The 20066-nt window shown below is 43.0% G+C and overlaps 1 protein-coding gene across 1 annotated transcript in view; it reads left to right on the forward strand.

Moving 5' to 3' along the window:
• KCNH5 (potassium voltage-gated channel, subfamily H (eag-related), member 5) overlaps positions 1-20066 on the forward strand; it is a 153192-nt gene that overhangs the window by 120134 nt on the left and 12992 nt on the right. The window contains exon 9 of the mRNA XM_009332731.1: positions 4229-4425. Within this exon, the coding sequence (XP_009331006.1) occupies positions 4229-4425 (197 nt within the window). The remainder of the gene's footprint in view (positions 1-4228; positions 4426-20066) is intronic.

Here is a 20066-nt window from a genome sequence, read left to right on the forward strand (position 1 = left end):
CTGGCCACGCTGCTTTTGATGCAGCCCAGGATACGATTGGCCTTCTGGGCTGCGAGCGCACATTGCTGGCTCCTGTCCAGCTTTTCATCCACCGGTACAGAAAACAGATGCAGAATTAAGATGCTGCTTTACTATCACAACAGTTGCTCTGTGACTTCACTGTGTCAGTCCATCTGCTACTAAATCTAAAACAACGCTTGTGTACCAGTCCCAGCTCACCTTACAGATCTCCAAAATTAGAGGACGTCATCAAACTACCAACTTTTAACATCACATTGTACTACCTGTGTGGGAATTTGAATTCATGAAGTCTCCTCCTTTTACGTGCCCTGTAAGTTTAACAAAGGTTTATTTCTTTTTTTTATTAAGTTCACAATTGTTTTTAAACAAATGCCCCCTCCTGCAATGGAGAGAATTTCCCCCCCCCCATTTATTTATGCAGTAGGAGCTTCCAAAGGCCACATCGACCCTGAAAACTGAGGCTCAGCTCTTTGAATATCTCAACAATAGTGTTACCTATTTCAAAAGAATATTCGGAGAAACATTTCTGCACTAAAACAACTGCTGTAAACAGCTGGTTAAACCCATATATATGGGTTCTGAGATGCTGTTTAACAAGAATCTTTCCTCTCTGAGTTCAAGGACTTTATCATTCCCTTTGCAAGCTCCTGGGGAGTTTCATAAGGCCCTTAAGATTTTTTCTGCCTGGAAGGTCCAGGTGTGAGCTGCTGTCTCACAAATTGGCAAGTCAGTCCATGGTGCGGAGAACATCTGCCCCCCCTGCTTCTGTGTGGGAGAGTTATCATAATATAAAAGATAGAATAGTGTATAGAAATATTGTTATCTATTATATAGTTACATACCATGTGTTTGTCTCTAAATATATATACAAACATGCATGAATAGATATGTATGTTTTATGTCCAGGCATATGTACATAATACACCAGCAAATTTCTGTCCATGTTTATGATACCGGTGTAGCTATTTCAACAAATATTATGCCTGTCACCAACACCCTGCACACGTCCTCCTGGTTTCCGTGGTTCTTTCAGTCCCTAAATCCTTACATCCATATTCCTGCCAGCTTTAATCCAGCAGTATCCAAATCCTGATGCTCCTCTTCCCTTTCCTCATACCAACTGCAAAATATATGCAAGCAGTTCCCACTCTAATTTTACAGCGTTCCTTTTTTCAGCGATGCTTCGGGCACTGCGAGAGCAGGGGCAGGAGGACTTCCCACAGCTTCGCCTCCATTCAGGAGGGGTGTTAAGGCTGCTCAGGACTCAGGGCAGTGCACATTTGGGAGGTAACATGCTGGGGCCTCAGGAAATCTCTAGAGAGAAGCTTTGAAAAGTCTGCAGGCTGCATCAGCCCTAAGTGCCTCTGTATTCCCAGCCCCAGGCTTTCCCTGGAGGTGTGCACATGTGCAAGTGTACAACGTATACGTGCCTCTGCGTAACTTGTGTTTCAGACCTGCCAGTTAAATTTTCTGTTGCAACTCTGAAAGGTTTTTTTTCATTTAGTTGCACCATGTAAAATTAAACTTGAATGAATTATTACCACTCTCTACTCAGTGAACTACAGTTAATAGGGATGAAATATAGTACGTTAATCTCTGTATTTATGAGAAAAGAAAGACACGTTGTTTTATAGAATCTGGTTGGTTTTGTTTTCATGCAGTACGTTCCTTAGCACGTTTATAACAGGCAAACAAGATTCAGAAGTGTGGGGGGCAAACGTCAAATTTAAGAACCCTTAAACGCTTCCAAGATTTTATACTTTCTGAAAAGAATAAACCACAATGTAGGAGGAGCTTACAGCTTCACCATTCAAATCCAGTGACTGATGGCTCATGGAAGAGTGAATAGGTTCAGTTCATAGTGTCCCAGCCTTTCTGAGGGACCCAGTGCAGTTCCCTGCCTCGCTGAACTGAAGACAATGAGAAGATCTTCTCAAGTTTATGAATAGTGATTTCATTTATCCGTGGTTTGGGTACGCATTCCGTAACACAGCATCGTGCAGAGTTTCGGAGTGAGCATCCACTGCTTTCAACCGCTTGGCTTAAATTAGCTATGTATTACCTTAAATTTGGAAAAACAAGTATTTTGCTCACATTTCAGTGGGAAAATCGTAATAGTCCCTATTATTGAATTCTGTCTTTTTAACTGCACTCTGCAGCCGCTGAAAGCAGGACTCAATTCTGTCCTGTGTCCACCTCAGAGAGCAAATCCATTAAGCAATTTTGTGCATTTCAGAAATGGTCTATTTTCTATAAATTATGTAACTGTGCTGAGTATGCCTGTAAACCAGGTTTTGAACTGTGGGTATAGAAAAGGACAATTAGCTGCAAAGGGTAATTTCAAAACAGTACATTAGATAAATGATATGTTACTAGGAAATTCTCTGTGATAAGGAGAGCGTTTTAAAGCAACTTGTTTTATAAATTATACCATCTGTATTATGTATTGTAGTTAATTTTAATTACATCAAAATATGTAGAATTGCTTAAAAGCTGTTCAATGAGAATGCAGTTATAACCTTTCTAAGGGATGACTCTGCTATACAGACTTTTGTTAGGAAATTAAAACAAGGAAATGGAGATAAGGACTTGCACATTTTATTTTACTCTACATGAGAAGTGTTGGCTGTGTTTTACTGGATACAATACCTAAAGCAGAAATGGAAAGAGAGAAATAGAGCCTCTGACCCCAAAAAGTAATAAGGATGGATAAATTATTACTTTGGTCTGTGTTCCCACAACAGAGTTGAGTGAAATGTTACAAGTTCTTGAAAGAGAAAGTATTAAAATGTATTACCTTTTTTATCCCAAAACTATAAAATCACTAACCTTCACCAAGGGGCTGCTTGATGTGCCTGAAATCAATAGCGATACCACCACTGACTGATTAATTTTAGTTTCCTTTTAATAACTGCTAAAATAAAGAGCTTGGATATCATTGGGGTCTGAAACAAAAAATGCCCTTTGTACCATGGTTTCTGCTTCAGGATTCGAGGTGTTGGCCACAAACCACACGCCATGGCCCTTGCCCGGCCTGTGGCTGGCAAGAAGCTGGGAAGCAAGAGGCAGCTTTTGGATGCTTCAAGGTGCTTTCTGCTGCCGCCGCTGCTGCTTCTCAGAGCAACGATAGGGTCCAGACCTGAAAGCGTCTCTCCAGTCTGCATCCATGCTGGTGTTTTGGTTGGGTCAGGAGCGTGATTTTGAATCTGGTGTCCTGATCCTCCTTGCTTGTCCTGCTTTGGTGTCTAGCACGGCTGTCTGGGGGTGTGGATTCCTCGCAGAGAGAAGGAAACTGGGGGATGCAGAGGCGCACATCTCATGCACTTCTACTCCTTGGAGCTCTTCTGGCCATGGGACTGGACTACAGCTAGTCCTAAGTCCTCAAAATGTGCAGGGTGAAGGTCAGGTCCTCAGCATCAGCTGGTTTGCTGCACTGCCTACCAATGTAGAAATAGCCTTCAGGTGTAATATTTTCACATCTGGTTGAAGTTATTTATATGTGCAAGTGTCTAAGGGGTCAAACCCTTTCTTACTCAGCAGACATTTAAATACAGACTTAAGCGTAAGCCTCTACTTAAGTGGATGTGTTTGGATTTAGAATGAGACTTCTGGATCTGTTTAAGATTTAGAGCCAGTTATTTATAGGTCAAAAGTCTCAGGGAGGTTTTTGGTGGCTTTTCAGAAGGAGTGTTGCCACTCACACTGAAGTGAAACTGTTTAAACATCCTTTAAAATGTGGTCCTTGGGCCCTGGAAGCTGGCTTTTGCACTGCACTGCAAAGCCGTGGCGGTGTAGGAACCTAGATGTCATGGGCTTTTGGTGAGAGCGGGGCTTGTAAGTTGCTTAGGAACAGACCCTCAGAAATACTCAATTGCCTGAACATTAGTTAAGTGCTTACTATATTCAGGAGCCTTTGAAAAATCTATTACCTGCATCTTCAGCTACAAGGAGACCTTTACAATCTGGTTTTTATGCTTTGTGACACTTCACAGAGCGATCTATAAATACCTTAAGAACCTGGGGTTACTGCCAAGGATACTCAAGTACCTCAGATAATTTTAAAACTTTTACCCTTATTAGTTTTCACAGTTGGGAGCTTATGTTAGAATAATTAGAAGCATAAGACAGTTTGGGAAGAAATCATTTGTGTGCTGAAGAACGCTGCGTAAGTTTTACCTTTTAACAAATTTGTCCTGCTGTTTTTCAGGTAAAGGTGATGTCTTTGGTGATATCTTCTGGAAGGAAACCAGTCTGGCCCACGCATGTGCCAATGTACGGGCTCTGACATACTGCGATTTACATATTATTAAACGAGAAGCCTTGCTTAAAGTGTTGGACTTTTATACTGCTTTTGCAAACTCGTTCTCAAGGAATCTCACGCTCACCTGCAATTTGAGGAAACGGGTAAGGCGACTGCTCTTGTTTTCCCCTTTCTCTCACCAAGAGATTGCACACTCTTGCAGACTGTTTGCAGTGTTTAACAACCCCCAGTTTACGCCTGATATTTTCAGGTCATTGCAGATTAACTGGCCTTTCAATAAATGTCGCTTTTCGTTAATGATGGCTCAATAAAAGTATCCTGTAGATTTGCAGCTCTGAGAAGCAGTTCTAGCAGGGTGACATATGAATTATTTCTTTTCCTTTTCTTCACAGTTGCTGGTTTTTGCCTTTTTTCCCCATTGCATGATGGATAAAGTTATATTTTATAGTCTGATAGAATCCAGATTCTGGATTCCTCAGAGGTGAGGTTTCGTCTCTCACCTACTAAGATACAGGTCAGAGGACAGTGATGGATCTGCATGGCATAGACCAACTAAGAGAAATTTATTTATGTTAAATAAATAAAATGTACTCAGCTGAAGTATTATATTAATACCTGCTTCTCTCACTTGCGTAGTTTAGAATTTTAGTATGGCAAGGTTAATAAAGCTTGGTAGCGATTTTACATTCACAGCTCACTTAAACCCTCCTGCTCATTTTATAATCAATCAGCAATGCTCACTATCCATTAGTCCTTTCAAAGAACACTCCATCTAAAAATGAATTAGCTATAAGGATGTATCTTGAAAACAGGTTAAGGGATTCTTTAATTTGCATTGCGGCTGCAAAATTTAATCTTTATGATTTTTCTTTTTAAGATTGATGAAAGTTATATAGATTTTATTTGCATAGAGAAATCTCATAACAATGATTGATAGATTATCGAGCATTAACTGTGATCCTCTAGCTGCTGCAACACATTTTTCTGCAGCTGTACCTAGGGCATCTCACCTGATAATGTACCGAGGCTACCTCAGTATTTCACAAGACAATTTCAGCCTCTACAGTAACAGCAGTTCAAGACAACTAGAATTTTACCTTTCTGAGTCTAGTTTCTCTCTAGCCACTGGAGCATCTTACAAATGCTTCTTTCAAAGGAGTTTTAATTTTTAGTGCATTCCTTGTGCTCATTAATATACCAAGTATGGCACAAAATACCCATGGCAAAAAGCAGATGTGATGGGACTGCAGTCCCCCTCTGTCTGTGCTGGAGCCTGAAAGAGCTGAATTATAATCGGGTTTGGTTCCAGCTTGTCAGTTTACCTCTGACTTGAAGCTTGTTAACTCTGCTTCAGACCTGAAGAAGGGCTTTGGGGCTTGAAAGCTGGTTTGGAGTTTCTAGCTTGTCGCTTCTCTGTTGATAAGATGTCCTCCAAGCCTTGACTTCAGCATCCCCCCCCTTGCCATCTTGCCTACCTGTGACGTGCCACCAGCTACAGTCCCGCGATGACAATTCTGCTCAGGCGTTGCTGACGGTGATTTCAAGGGACAAGATAATGCCACATATATTGTGCCAAAATGTATTCTTTCCTTCTTAAAACAGTGAACCTGTCACTTCAGCTACGTTCCTGGGACTCCCCTTCCCCCACTAGCCGTGACAAGGTTGTGTACAGCAAAAACACGTACGGATCTTTTCCTGGCAGGACAATGTGGTGGAGTTCAACTCTGTAGTCCAGGGATGTATATGGGGAATAGCCTCCTGGCTAGGTTTTACGGATTTTATTCTCTCCCACGCACCGTTTTTTAGGAAAGTTGGTTCCCCTGCAGGCCTGCCATAGGGAGTCACCCAGGTGGAAACTCTTGTGGAGCTCAGATACCCACTGTATAGCTCAGCATTAGGTACATGGACTTTGCCATGGGGGCAGTGACTCAAAGCAAGAAGGAACAGCACTTCTGAAGAAACGTTGGTTTTTGCAGAAGGAGAGGAAATGTTGGTTGGTTGCATGTGTGGGCATTATATGACAGTGGATGGAGAGTCAAAGAAAGGTCGTGTCAATGGGGTACATGCAGGGTGGAGTTCATTTCACTGAAAGCTGTGTGATGACGTCCAAGCTAGTCACCAGTCACCTTTATTGCCCATGAGGAGTGGTTCCTCCAGAAGGCAATCATCTGGCCCCTCTTCAGTGCCCAGTCTGGGATGAGAAAATCGTCCCCTTTCTGTTGATTTTTGAGAGAGTCCTTGATCACTAACTTTTAAATACTTAGGGTACATCAGATGAACTCCACCTATGATGTCTCCTACAGTTTTACTCAAGAACTATTTTGGGAGAAGTCTTACTTCTAGTATTGCAGTAAGGTGTGCTGAGCCGGAGCCTGCTTTGCAGAAATTCTGTGTATTGTTCCTAGGCACAAAACAGATGATGCTACTTTCAACACCAGGGACACAATCTAAATCCTGTTACATAAAGTTATTCAGGGGATTGTTTCAAACCTCGTATCTGCTGAAAGTATATGTGATTCCCCGTTGGGCACAGAAGTGTTTGACGGTGAGTTCATCTCTTAGGAGGAGCAGTGCCATCCGGGACAGTTTCATCAGGTGAACAGAAAGCAGTTGTTCAGGCAATGAGACCGGGCTGACAGAGCTGCACTGTACTGCAGCAGTTTGTGCTGGAGTCATGTAATCTAAATGGAAAGAAAGTCATTGTCTCCTTTAATTGATTTCATTCGAAATATACTTAGCACTTTTTCTACGTAGTCATCACTCATAAGGTTTGACATTTAATTATAACAAAAATACACTCCTTGTGGTTCTGTACTGAAGAAAATGACTGTTTTCACTGTCAAAAATGTATAGACAGAGTTGTTCTTTCATCAGGTCTGCTCTTCAAAATACGCATACATGTATGTGGATGCACACACACACATGTGTGTGTTTGTGCTGCATTGTCCCTCAACTAGCACTTAGATGTAGTCCATAGACTGCAAAACAATTTAGATGTTCAAAAGGCTAATAAATTAATAATAGTACTGAGCACAAAAGGTTAGTTCCACGTGACAGGGAAGAGAAAGTCACGCTGAAGTGGGAGAATAATGTTTTCTCACTCCCAAATAACATTTAGAGGCCTGGCATGTTGAATGACCTACTTGAGGCATCTGCTCAGCATGCTATTATCAACTCTGGATTTTTGTTTTCTTTTTAGTGTGTTAGGTAGCTCAGCCATCACGCTGTATTTATGAGCCCATAAAGTGAGCGTGCCTGCTGCTTTTTGACCTGCAGTCATCTCTCCTGCCCAGGGTGACGAGGTGACTTTTAATTCATAATTGCAAAGTACTGCAGCATATCATGTTTCGTGCTCTGAAATCCTTATGGTACATCTAATGTCACTAATGCACACTCCAAGGCAGAACCAGAACTTTGAACTTTTTTTCCAAACAGGGAAAAATAATTAATCTGGAAAGATATTCTTTAAAATCACAATGAGATTACATAGCCGCCTCTGAGGACTGAAAGTTATAAAGCAGTGTTTAGATGAGTCTTCAAAGAGTTAATTACTGCCTTCTGATGTTGGAAGAGAATATTAATAACGTCTAATTCATTAAGTGCCTTTCAAGATTTCACACAGCTGGAGGAGGGCCTCTCTGCAAGCTTGGGCCATGGAGCTTGGCCTGAGGAGGGGAGCCAAGACAGATTTCTGGGAGGCTCAAACCCATATAAATATATGTACATTATATTGATGGTCAAAATTTAGGAAGGAAGGCCTACATCAGGCTACCAAATGTGTTCCCACAGAAATCAAGTGTTCAGCTGAAATATTTTTAAAGCATTTTTTTCCTTTGCTCTTCATTGCTTTCATTTGCACCAGGTAATGGACCATCGCCAGCTAACTGCTAGACAAACACGGTCTATGCAAGTGCAAGAAAAAAACCAAACTGAAATTTTGGCCCTCCTGAAATCACAGCTAAAATTCTCCTGTGCTTCAGTAAAGTAAAGATTTCCCCCACAGCTTTTAAGGTACACGGTCCCATACTGCTGTTTTCTACCATGAGCAAAATGAGCTGTGTTAACGAACTGAGTCAGGAGCAGCCAGGGAAGAGGACAATTGTCCATAAAGGACCTCTGGTGCATTTGCTCCTGGAAGGTGTGCTGGAGAGTGAGCCAAGGAGATGCGAGGAGAAATGAGTGCCTTTAAGGCAGTGAAATACCATCCAGAGGGGCTCGTTTCTTTTCCCTGTGATGCTCTTAAAGCCAGGGACAACACTGTGAGCGACTGATGTTATCTAATTCCTCCAGCACAGTGTGAATCTCTGAGGCTTTTTGGACGGTGAGGCTATGAGAATGTCTTAACACACGTCCTGTTTTTCTTTCTATTTCAGATTAGAATGATTTCTTTTTGAATTGGCTTTCTGGTTTTAATGACTCGCATGTTGTTTCTTGACCGAATCACTCGTCATTCCTGTGTCACATAGTTTTTAGAAAAGCTTTATTTTAATTCGAATTCTGCGTTTGTGTCTCCTAAAAGTGAAGGTTGTAGCAAGGTTCATTCAGGATCCCCCTTCCTTTTCATTTTTAAGACTCTCCAGATGGCGTGCTATATTAGTGAGTGTCCTGATGCAGAAGCAATGTCAGAGGCAGAAAGCATTGCTCTGCGTATTGGCCCTTGCTCCTGAAGGTTGCGCCTGTTCTGGTGAACCTGAGGACTTCTGCAGGTTTTGAGCTCTGAGAGCCGTTCACAATTACGGCAGCTTAATTCAGAGCTGTTTGCACTTTGCCAGCTGGTGCTCACACTCAGTCCTGATCAGTTGTGGGGAGTGACTTGCTCACATAGGAAGGGATCAGAGATCGTCCTTGGGTAACTCTGGCAAACAGAAAGCTGTGGAGTAACTGTGGAGCAGGACGTGCTGAGCACCTCCTCTGCCCAGTGGTCCATCTGCACTGGCAGATCCATCATCCATTTTCACCTTTTCTCTGTCTATTATTGGGACTCCATACAGGACAGCGATGATGGCAAAACCTATCTGGGAAAAACTAGTGTTTCCCTCATTATTAATGAAGAGAAGCAGGGGAGAAAAACATGCTGCTTAGGGAGCTGCTGTGACTAATAATGTAGATCGGCTGGTGGGGGCTTCAGTGGGGTCCTGGACTCTTGTCCTGTGATAGGGAATGTGCCCACCCCCAGGCTGGTACTGGGTCCTCATCCATGTCTCGTTCCTGCTGCTTTCCTTTTGCATGTGCAGCTATTCCTCTGCTGGTTTGAGCCAGTGGGAAGGGTCCCAGGGAGTGCTGGATCAAGCCTCTGGAAGGGCAGATCCAACAGATCAATTTCTATTATGGCTTATATGGCCAGCAGGCTTTTGACATGACTTAACTCAGAGTTTGTTTGTAACTCAGTGGCTTGCTCAAGCCTATTGAAAATTAATTCGATCAACTTCTTGATGGCAACATGTACGGCACGTTTCCTTTCCCTGTCTGTATCTTTTCAGGGACTCAAAGCATCTGCAGGCTAATACATCCTGCTGCTTGCTGCCCCTAGCTGAGGCAAGGGGACACAGAGGGGTTCCCCAGCCAGGCATGGTGACACCCCTCTTCACTTCTCCAGGGTAAAACACAGAGTGACGTTAGTCACAGCTCCTAGCTGTGCTGCCCATGACATTGTGTTTGGGTGTTTACAGCTCTTGCTTCATTACTGCAGTAACAGGCAACTCTCTTGTGACCATGGCAAAGGACACCTTTCTCAGCTGTCTAAGCCAAAGGTCTCACCTCTTATGCTTCACTTCCTCATCACTCTCTCCTCACTATAACTCCAACAAAAGTAATGCACCTCATTCCTTTTCTCGTCTTTTTTTTTTTTTTTTTTTTTTTTTTTAAGCAATAAGGTCAGCTCAGTTTGGGCATAAGGGGGGAATTTACCTCCTCATGCTCCCACTGTAGAGCTCGCAGACTAGCCTTGCCTTTAATTTCACTAAATTCCTTTCTCCATCTCCATGTGAGAAAGGACAGATTGTTTTACCTTGTCTCAGGATGCTTCTGCCCTTTCCTGTCCCTCTCTGGTCTTTAGTTATCTGGGTTTTTTTCTTCTTTTCTGTGAACATGTTGTCCCAGAAAATGAAGTCCTATAGTTTAGCTGTAGTGACAGTTTAGCATGATTACAGAGCAAATAAGTTATACCCTCAAAAATCAATATGGTTTTATTTTGTTCACATCTTAGCAGACTCTGCAGCCTCCTTTATGTTTGAAGAAGCTTTCACTTAAGACAATTCTTTAAAAAAATTTTTATTGTTTAGCTTCGTTGCATTCACAGCTATCTCCAGATATGTTAATATTCCATTGCAGTGTTTCCTAAAGGACTGTTTGATTTAGATCTAGTACCACCTCTGATGGTGTCTGGTCTTGTATATTGAATGTGTATGGGACAGAAGAACCCACTTCAAACATTCAAACAACGTGGCCTCGTCCAGACTGTCAATTGACAGTGGCCCCGGGCTGGTCCATGCCCGGGAATTTCTTGGGAAACTGCTAATGGGTCTGGACTAAACACATGTGAGGAATTTATCAGTACGGAGAATGGAGTAATTCCTTGTGTATTTGTAGCTGTGTGGTTATAGACAGCCCAGCATAGTCCATGCTACACCTTCTGCCATTGAGACACCCATGCGGTTCCTTCTGAGTGAGGACTACAGATCTGAGGCTAGAGTTTTTTCTGCAGCTCTTCCCTCCCATCTCCTGCTCCCTTGAGCAATTCCTTTTGTCTTTGCTCCTCTTTGAGGGCACAGGGGTTTTTGAGTTTGAGGCAGTCAAAGCAAGGAAGTTAGTCCTTGGAGGACCGTGCATGACTTGCTAGGTAGAAGAGCTGCATAAAAATTCAGAGAGAAAGCTGCGGCAACATTAACTTTACCCCTCTGTACCTCTCTGCCAGACAGCACGGGACAGCTGTCTGAGCAGAGCGATTGCTGTAAAAGCTGTCGGTGTTTTTGCCTTCTCACTTTATTTTTTGGTAGCTGTGAACCTGACTCTTTTCTGTGTGCTTCACTCCCTTCCTTCTCCTTTTTGCCGCCTCATCATCTCCCTTACGGTGGTCTCTTCTGGGCACCCTTCGGGTCATAGGGACTGTGGGAAATCGGGGGTACAGGAGTGATTGCACCTCTGAACCCTGGAGACACACAGGGAGCACAGTGGTTTTCTCTCCTTCGACAAGCACAGCATGCTCCCTTGGCTGTGACAGTGTTCGTGGACGGGTGCAGAAGTGGATGATAAACCTGAAATCTCTCCTCTCCTTGCCACCTCAAGGACTGGGGTATCTTAGTGAGTGTTTAAATACTTACCTGAAAAACAGGGCGCTGTATATCCCCCGGGGTCTTTGGGAGGCCTGGGGTAGTATGGATTCATGGCACGGTCTGGATTAATATATTTTGCCTTTAGACTGCAGGCAGATGCAGAGATTAGCCAACGCACTATCATCTTTAATAGTGTTTCAGAGCCACATTAATCCCACATGGTACCAGCATGCTCCTATTCTATTCTGAATATAATCTCTCAACTAAATACCTTCCTCAGAGGTCCTGGCCGTGCTTCTGTAGGAGCGAGAGGCAAAAAACCACCAACTCTGTTAAAAGTAGGACTGAGCCCAGTTCTGATAATTCTTTGGCATTACAGAGGTAGACTTATTTTTTCCTGGACATGTAGCTTCTCTCTCTAAATCTAAATCAAAAGGACATCTGTGCAAGGCAATTTAGCATACTTTTCATTCAAGGATCTTTGAACATTATGGTATGGCTGCAGAAAAAAATCACGTGTGCTGATGTGCTGCTTTCTGCATGTAGGGACTTAGCAGCTGTTGTAAAAGGCACTCTGCTGATTTACCCCAGTGAAAGGTATGAGCGTCTCTTCTTCAGGCAGGCAATGCAAACTGAGTGATTTATTCGTGTGTGGACAGATCATTAAACAGGAAATGTCAGCGATGGGCAGTGTCCATAGGAAAACAAAAGTGTAAACTGGCTATGTTAGAGTGAAGATCCAGATTGACGACGATTTGCTATTGTGCTTTTTGTGAATTAATACCGTTTTCTTGTTTAGAAAGCTGTCACAATTAAGAGACTCTCCTTAGTTGACTCAGAAAGCCTTCTGCAGGCTGTCTGCTAACATCGATTCAGGGCAGTGTTGCTTGCACAGGACTTGAATGATGATAAAAAAATAAATCAAACATTTACTATTTTTAATCTTGTAAATATTAAAAAATAAATATTTTGTGTTCACCTCCCCTCATTGATTAAAACTGATGCTTTTAATCTCTTCCAACTGCTAGGGAAGGGAGGGAACGTGCATGGTGCAATGGGAAGCAACATGGCCATGTCATTTTTGATTGCCAGTTCAGAAGGTTTTTATCATCAGCCCCCGCTTGTTTTGATGTTGTGACGAACACGGGCACCGGCAGCTCAGCCAGCAGCAGACCTGAGCAGATCGCCATCCCTGTCCCTGAGCTTCCCTCGTGGGCTGTTACTTTGCCAGGCTTAGCTCTGCGGCAGGGTCTCTTTTGGGCAGGCGTCCTAACAAAGCCGATCTCCCCATAGCTTTGTGTGACTCCTCTGGTGCCTGATAAGCCATGGGAGTGTTACAGATGCGTTTGTGTTACCGCTGAGAGTAGCCAATTTATTTTGTGATGCCCTCAGTGTGCCCAGCAGCTGCCACTGCTGCAGGTGGTTCCCTGCTTGTGGGCCACCTCCCTTACGTACAACTGTGCCTAATGCTAAGGCCACCAGCATCCTAGCAGGTAGGATTTGCACAGAAAGTGGGGAAAGAGGTCTGTTGTGTTATCTCACACCCCTCCAATCAATTAGCCCAGAGCAATGGATTTCTTCTTGCATGGGCTGCTGAGCCTAGTCACCATGTAGATCTACAACTTTACCAACCGCAAAAAAAGGGGGAGATGTTACAAAACTGAGATGATGAATTCCAAGTGCTCTGTTTGCTTCTGTCATTGCTTCCTGGAGCAGAACGCCAGATGTTTTAGTAACACAGCCCAGCATGACTTGCAGGTATAAAAATGAGTTTCTACACCAGACTTCTCACTCCCCAAACCTTACTTCTGCAAGACTGGGAATGCCAGTTGCAATGCACCCAAAAACATGGCTGGGGAAAGAGAACTTCTGCCTGTTCATTGGGATCGTATAAATTCATTCCCATAGGCTTCACAAGGAGCAGACAGAGCTTTAGCATTCACCCAAGTGGGAGTTTTCTGGCTCTGCCCAAAATGGGATCGGTTTTGTCCAATCTAGAAATGATCGGTAACAATTTCACAGCTGTTTTGCACTGGAGAGAGCACTGATTTTATTCTTGCCTCCCCCTCCAAACAAGTTTTTGCCTTGGCTTGCACAGAATGGCTCCTCACCAGTTACATACTATAAGCCTGTAAAATGCTAAATAAAACTCTCTGCATAACGTCTTTCTTTTCTGTGCAAGTATAAATCCATCCATCTGTTGTTTTGCAGCACACACTCCACAGATGCAATAATACCCAAACGTGCTGGTTCAGCATGTGATAATCATTGCAGCCGTGCAAATCCTAGATTTACTTTACTTTGAATGCTATTTTTGGGCTGCCTTCTACAGCAAAGAAACAGTGCATGTAGGGAAGTATTAAATCGTAAAGTGCAAGAGAAACTTTGTGGGGAAGTTTGCATGAATCCCACTAGTTTTAGTTAAAAATAAAACCCAGCCTCTCACTTCCAACTTAATGATGGCTGATTGACTGTGCCTTTTTTAATTGTCAGCCAGTTTTTGTGATTAGCAAGCTGCCTCAGTTTAGGTCCCATGCAAAGGAAGTCTGGAGGAGCAATTTTGAGAGTAGCTGATTTACATGTATGCCAGAGGTGGGCACAGCTGTCGGGAGGGCCAGGGGGATTCTAGGAAGCACCTGAAATAAGCTGAGTCCCCTGTCATTGCACTTTGGAGCAACTTGCTGAAAGGCAAGAAACTTCTGTGTGTTTAGGAAGGAATATATATTATTAATCCATGTTTTTTTCCTCTTATTTTTACTTCTTAGTTTTCACAGCCCTTAGTCTTAATTTGTTTCCCTTCCTAAAGATAATAAAACCATCATATAGTTTTTAGATATAAGTTACTGTTAAAAAAAGGAGCATAGTGTAAGCAGTTATAAGTCTCTGATTCTCTTAACTCCATTAATTAAACTGTCAGTGATCTTTTGAACTTTGGGACCTCCCCTCAGACTTTCAGGTGAATTTTAGATTTTATTATTAGTACTCCACAAAGCTGTCTCAGCTGCCAAAAAGATTTTGTGTAGTGCTTCCTATCTAAATATTTCTATCAGTCACTGTACCTCCAGAGCAGGGGGACGTACCTCTCCGTGCTCTGTGAGTACATAGCCTTTTTGGAAACAGTCCGTTGTCCTCTGTTTTTTATTATGGACAGCACTCCTGTTACCACAGGAACAGACTTTGGCTTTTTCTGAGAGCCTAAAACACTTCGCACTCCCTTAAAAACATGAAAATGGGGACCTAAGCAACCAGCAAAGAACAGCCATTTCTAAGCATGATATTTCTACCAGTCAGCTGAAATGTAGCATTTTTATTAAGATTAGGTTTGCTTTTCCATTCGTGCCCATCGCTTGCCCCTCAGTGCAGAGACATCCAGTTTTTCTTCTCCGTGTCCCTGACCTTATCAAAGCATCCTGGCATCTCAGCACTTAATTTCTGTGTCTAGCCTCACTATTTTCACTGATTCCGCCTTCCTTGACTGCCTGCCATTGTAATGAATTTCCATCTCCATCATGTGTCTAAGGAAAATCCATTTTTAAATGGAACAGTTGTTGGTAGTTCAGAGCAGCTCAATTATGAATGACCCCCATCCTTCTCCCGGGCTGTATTAGCCCTCCTGCCGAAGAAGGCTACAGTAGAAATATAAATGGATGAACTGAATCATGCATGTTTTTCATGTGTTATTAATTGCCCCTGTTTCCATTTATTAAAGGACTTAGCCAATAACCTCAAGATGTTCTACAAAAGTACATGAATAATAATTTACAAGCTCAATGCAGCCATGCGTTAATATACCAAACAGATGCCTGACTGATCTGCAGAACCATCAGCCATAACTTAAAGCATTTGTCAAAAAGTTTGAACCAAGGCACTGTTTGCCCTGTGGTCTGTCAGTAATGATGTGTCCCGTGAAGAGCTTCCTCCCGGACCACTTGTACTCAAATTCAGTCCAACATGTCAGATAGCTGCTAACAGGGTAGATAAGGACTCTGCTGGGACAGAGATTGACCTTGCAAAATCCCCATCAGCCTTCTTTAACCTTGCTAGCCTTCTTGTGGGCAGATGCTCTCGCTCCATGGATCAGCCCTGCCCCATGGGTGGAACATCTGGCACAGTTGCACATCTGTAGGCATCCTCTAGCCTCTAAGGTGGGTGCTGGACCCCCCTGAGAAGAGTCAGCCTCCTAGAAGTGCCTGGCCAAGGCCTTCCTGGGAGAAGGTGACTGAAGAACTGCTGTCTTATGTCGGACATTTAGGGTTAGCTGGAGTTTTCACACACCAGAACAGAAATCAAACCAGAGAAGAACAGAGAGGATGCTTTAGCCAAAGTCTCAGAGGTCAAAAGGACTTCTGGGAAGCAAACACAGCATCTGAGATGAAAAGTAACAGAGCCAGAGGCAGAGATCTGTACTTCTGTCTGGTGTCCCTCTGCATCCTTGCAGCAGTGTTTATCCTGTACCAGCTGGTGTTTTGTTAATTGTGTGTGCACAGGGAGTGGTAGAAAGGATACAAACAGTGTGTAAATGGGGTGCAGCATAGTCACAAATAGGGAAATACAGAATCATCGATGTTATCAATTGCAAAGACCTGTTATTTGTGCAGGTACAGGGTTTTCTTACTAGCCCCAGACAGGAATAGGGGACAAATCAACTGGACTAACTCCAATTTTACATGGCGAGGTCATTTCTCATCACTTTTAAAGCCAGATTTGCCAAAGTATACAATACTGAGGATTACAAACTAATTTGTTTGGGTCTGGAGCAATGAGATAAGCTAAGGCTGCAAAACCAGCAGGCTCAGCCCCTAAGGAGCATCCTGTGTCGGTGCCTAAATACATGGATAGGAACATAAAACAGTGCTGATGAGCTTTACAGAGATCCACATCTAGAAAAGAGGTGATGGCTGTGATAGAGGTATTAGGGAAGATCACCAAGAATCACATGAAAAAAACTGAAGGACCTTTTCCCCGAGAACAGTCTAAATGCCGGGACACAATAGAATGATACCCACAACTAGGATATAGCCAGATCATTAAAATCCTCCCCAGCAGAGCCTTAGCGTATTGCCATGAAAGCCCAGGGATTGATTTAATGCAGTCAGCATGTAAATGGGAAGGAAATGGCTCTTCACCACACCATCTGTTTATCCCATCCCCATAACCTCACTAGTTAACTCTTTTGTGCTGTCTCTTCCTCTTGCTGATACCCTTCAGAAATAAATACAAAGCTCTGCGGAGCCACCACTTGCCGAGTCCCTCAGTCACATCTTCTGAGGTTAGAAAAAACATCTGATGGTCCCTTTGGGGACAGGCAGAGCACTTCATCCTCCCTGGGTGTTTGTCATGTAGGCAACCCGCTGGTTTTGCCCGCAAGAGGCTCTGATACGACTATCATTAGCAACTTCATTTCTGCATAAGTAACCTTCAGGGAATAGCACGTTTCTCTTTGTGGTGAAGTTTTGCATGGCTGATGCAGTATTTCCGTGCCGCTGTAGGAAGCTCTGTAGTTGGTGGAGAGCTCTTCTCCAGGGTCTTCTGGCTGTGGGTGATTTTCCTTGACTTTCTGCCCCAGAAAGGAAGAGCTCTTCACTGGTGCAGATTCAGGTATGAGGAAACATTAGCACCATCACTGAAATGGGGTCTTTGCTCTCTAAAAATTTTTCATTTGATTATGCCATAAATAGAAGGCTCCTGCTCTGCTGACAATTGCAGATGCCTCTGAAAAACTGTAATTCCTTCAGTCTCTTGAGCTAAAGCACCCTCAGTGGCAAGCTCTACGCCAACCACTTTTGGCTAAAGGGAGATGCTTAGGTGAAAGTAGCACATCCTCTTCATAGTGTATTTCTTCTTGACTGGATACTCTTCAATGTTTGCATGCTTATGTCTTGGGTCTTTTTTTCTCCTCAAGGGGTCCCTCCCCACTGAAGCACTGGCTGTGATCATATTAAAGGCAATTACAGTATGTTTCAACAGCCAGCACTCCTTACTCGCACACTGCCAACTGAGAGCTCTCAACTGGGAAGAGTTTAGCTCTTGCTGGGTGAGATGTTTCACTTGAAGAATCCCAGGGATACTTGTTAAGGTTATTTCACAGAGCTTTCTATAGTTAAATGAAGTAGATAATAAAGTTTAAATAACCTTTTGGTCACCTTTCCTGTTAAATTGGTATTTCCCAATGGTTTAACTGAGTTATTTTGCATCTATTACGCAGTGGGCTGACCTTGTGTTTCAGTCAGTGAATGATCTGCCAGACATGTTAATCTTTTCCGAGTCTTGATTTCAGTTTAAAAGAATTCCCAGGTCACACTGCCAGTGGATTTTGTGCTGGTGTCTCTGAGCTGAGAAGCAGAGACGTGAGTTGCTGAATTGCCCCAGCTCGTTCTCCCTCGCAGCATCCCTGTGGCTTTGTTTGCAGGGCATCCCATGGGGAAAGTAGGCACAGGGATATGTCCAGAGGTCATTTGAGCTTGGGTTTCATCCAAAAGATTTGTAGAAAGGGAGTGAGCACTGGCAGCACTTCCCTGAATTTGGTCCAGGCAGGTTCAGTCTTCTCTGATATGGCAATAGGCTGTATTTATGGGTCAAGAATGAAAAGAAGTAACTCCGAGGTAATTTTGGCATGGCTGGCTGGCTGAAAGCAGAACCATGGTGCAGTGTGAGCTTTGGGCTTGAAAGCAGCAGAGCCAGATTAGAGCCATTCTGAACTGAGCCTAATTAATCCTGCCTTTCTGCAAGGGAACACTACCATGCTACAACAGGGGTCCTTGTGCCCTTCTCTGTGGTGTGGCATAGACATGCCCTCACTTTCAGCCCCACAAGCATTGAAAAGATCAGGTCCTTGACTGGGATCTAGAAGCAAATAGGAAACAAGCAAATGACTGCCCAGCCACCAGCCTAAATCTGCTCTGCTCAGGAATACTACCATATTTTTGAATTAGCTTGAACCTGGAGTCAGTGGCTCTCCCCACCAAACTAGTCTCCACTATTAGACCTGGTTCAGGTGAGGAATGTCTGACAGTGACAGATTAGCATGTTTTACCTCTCTTATTTTGTAATATGGCAAGATACAACAAGGTTTGATGCCTTGGCTCTTTGAGGTACAGAGGCTGCCCATTGTCCCTTTCGTTTGGGTCTGTTGTTCATATGTTCTGCCCTTTAAAATTATTTCTTCATTTCTGACTCATCACTTCCAAGCAAAACTGATGGTGTTCTACATTGCATGGCACTGGAAGTGCATTTTTTTAATTGAAGCTCCTGTAATAAAAGCTTTTCAATAAATTAACAAAACCTTGAAAATGATGAAGTGAACAAACAGAGTAGCTGGTAGCACATTCCGTATAAAACCAAAGTTTCTGAAAGCCAGGTAGAATGTTCTCACTGTCAGAAGCAAGGCTGATAGCAAGGGGTGTTATCTTTTGTTAGACCAGTGGATAATAGCTGGAAAAAAATCAACAAGCTTTCAGTTGCAAAACATTTTTTCATGTCCGAAGACTTCAGATTAAATTTCAGGCACTTTATAGTCTGGTACAGTAATATTTAAGGGAAAAAAACCACCATAATGATTCCACTTAATTTAAATTTCCACTTGAAGTAGAGAGGAGAGAATAGTTCATTTTGGGAACAATTTGCAATTCTTTTGCTGATGTATTACTTTGTAAATGGAAAGTCTCTCTTAGGCATTTATTGAGACCATTTGGTCTTCAGGCAGAAACCCGTAAGAGGCAAAAACACAGAGAACAAAACACAAATTCTGCAAATCCTCTGGGCCCACGTTCTGTGTGGCTTTGTGCTAGGGGTGTGCAGGAATACAGGGTCTGTCACAAGGAGGGCTGGCCAGAAGCCAAATGCTTCTGAATCTGAAAATCTGAAGATTTTGACATTTTTCATTGGAATAAAAGCAAGACCTTCTGAAAATTTTCACTAAATAAACAGAGGTAGTGCTGCCCAAATCCCCACCCCTCTTCCAACACAAACCTGAACAGCAGTAAAGTTGTCCTGGACTGCATTTAATTTCAGCAATTAACTGCAATTACAGTTGAGCCCTTCCAACTATTTCAAATCCAGAACTATATTTCCCAGACTGGACAGTAGTGAAAAGAAAGTGCATTATTATATTAATAATTTTATTTTACTTTAATAAATATCTTTATATGTTTAATCTTTTTGCGGTATGGCATTTCCTACTATGGGGGCTCTGGGCTGGAAACCTTGGTTCCATCCCCCTCGCTCGTCCACTAAGCAGCTCAGTGACCTTGGGCAAGTGATACATGACCTCTCTGTGCCCTGGTTTTGGCATCTGGCAAAAGAGGCAGCAACAGGAATCCTACTTTCTCCCATACAGGGAAAGAAGAGTGGTAGATTAGTACTGCATAGTATTATTGATGATTGATTTTCTGTTCCAAGTTAAATCAGGCTGAAGAGCAGCTTGAAAAGTCTTTTGGCACTTTTCACCATCCCAGAGAGCACCATTTCTGCCATCTGCCCCAAGCTCAAACCACCCTGCTGTCTTCTGGAGGTTT

Source organism: Pygoscelis adeliae, unplaced genomic scaffold, assembly GCF_000699105.1.
Source record: "Pygoscelis adeliae isolate BGI_AS28 unplaced genomic scaffold, ASM69910v1 Scaffold179, whole genome shotgun sequence".
Taxonomy (NCBI): Eukaryota; Metazoa; Chordata; class Aves; order Sphenisciformes; family Spheniscidae; genus Pygoscelis; species Pygoscelis adeliae.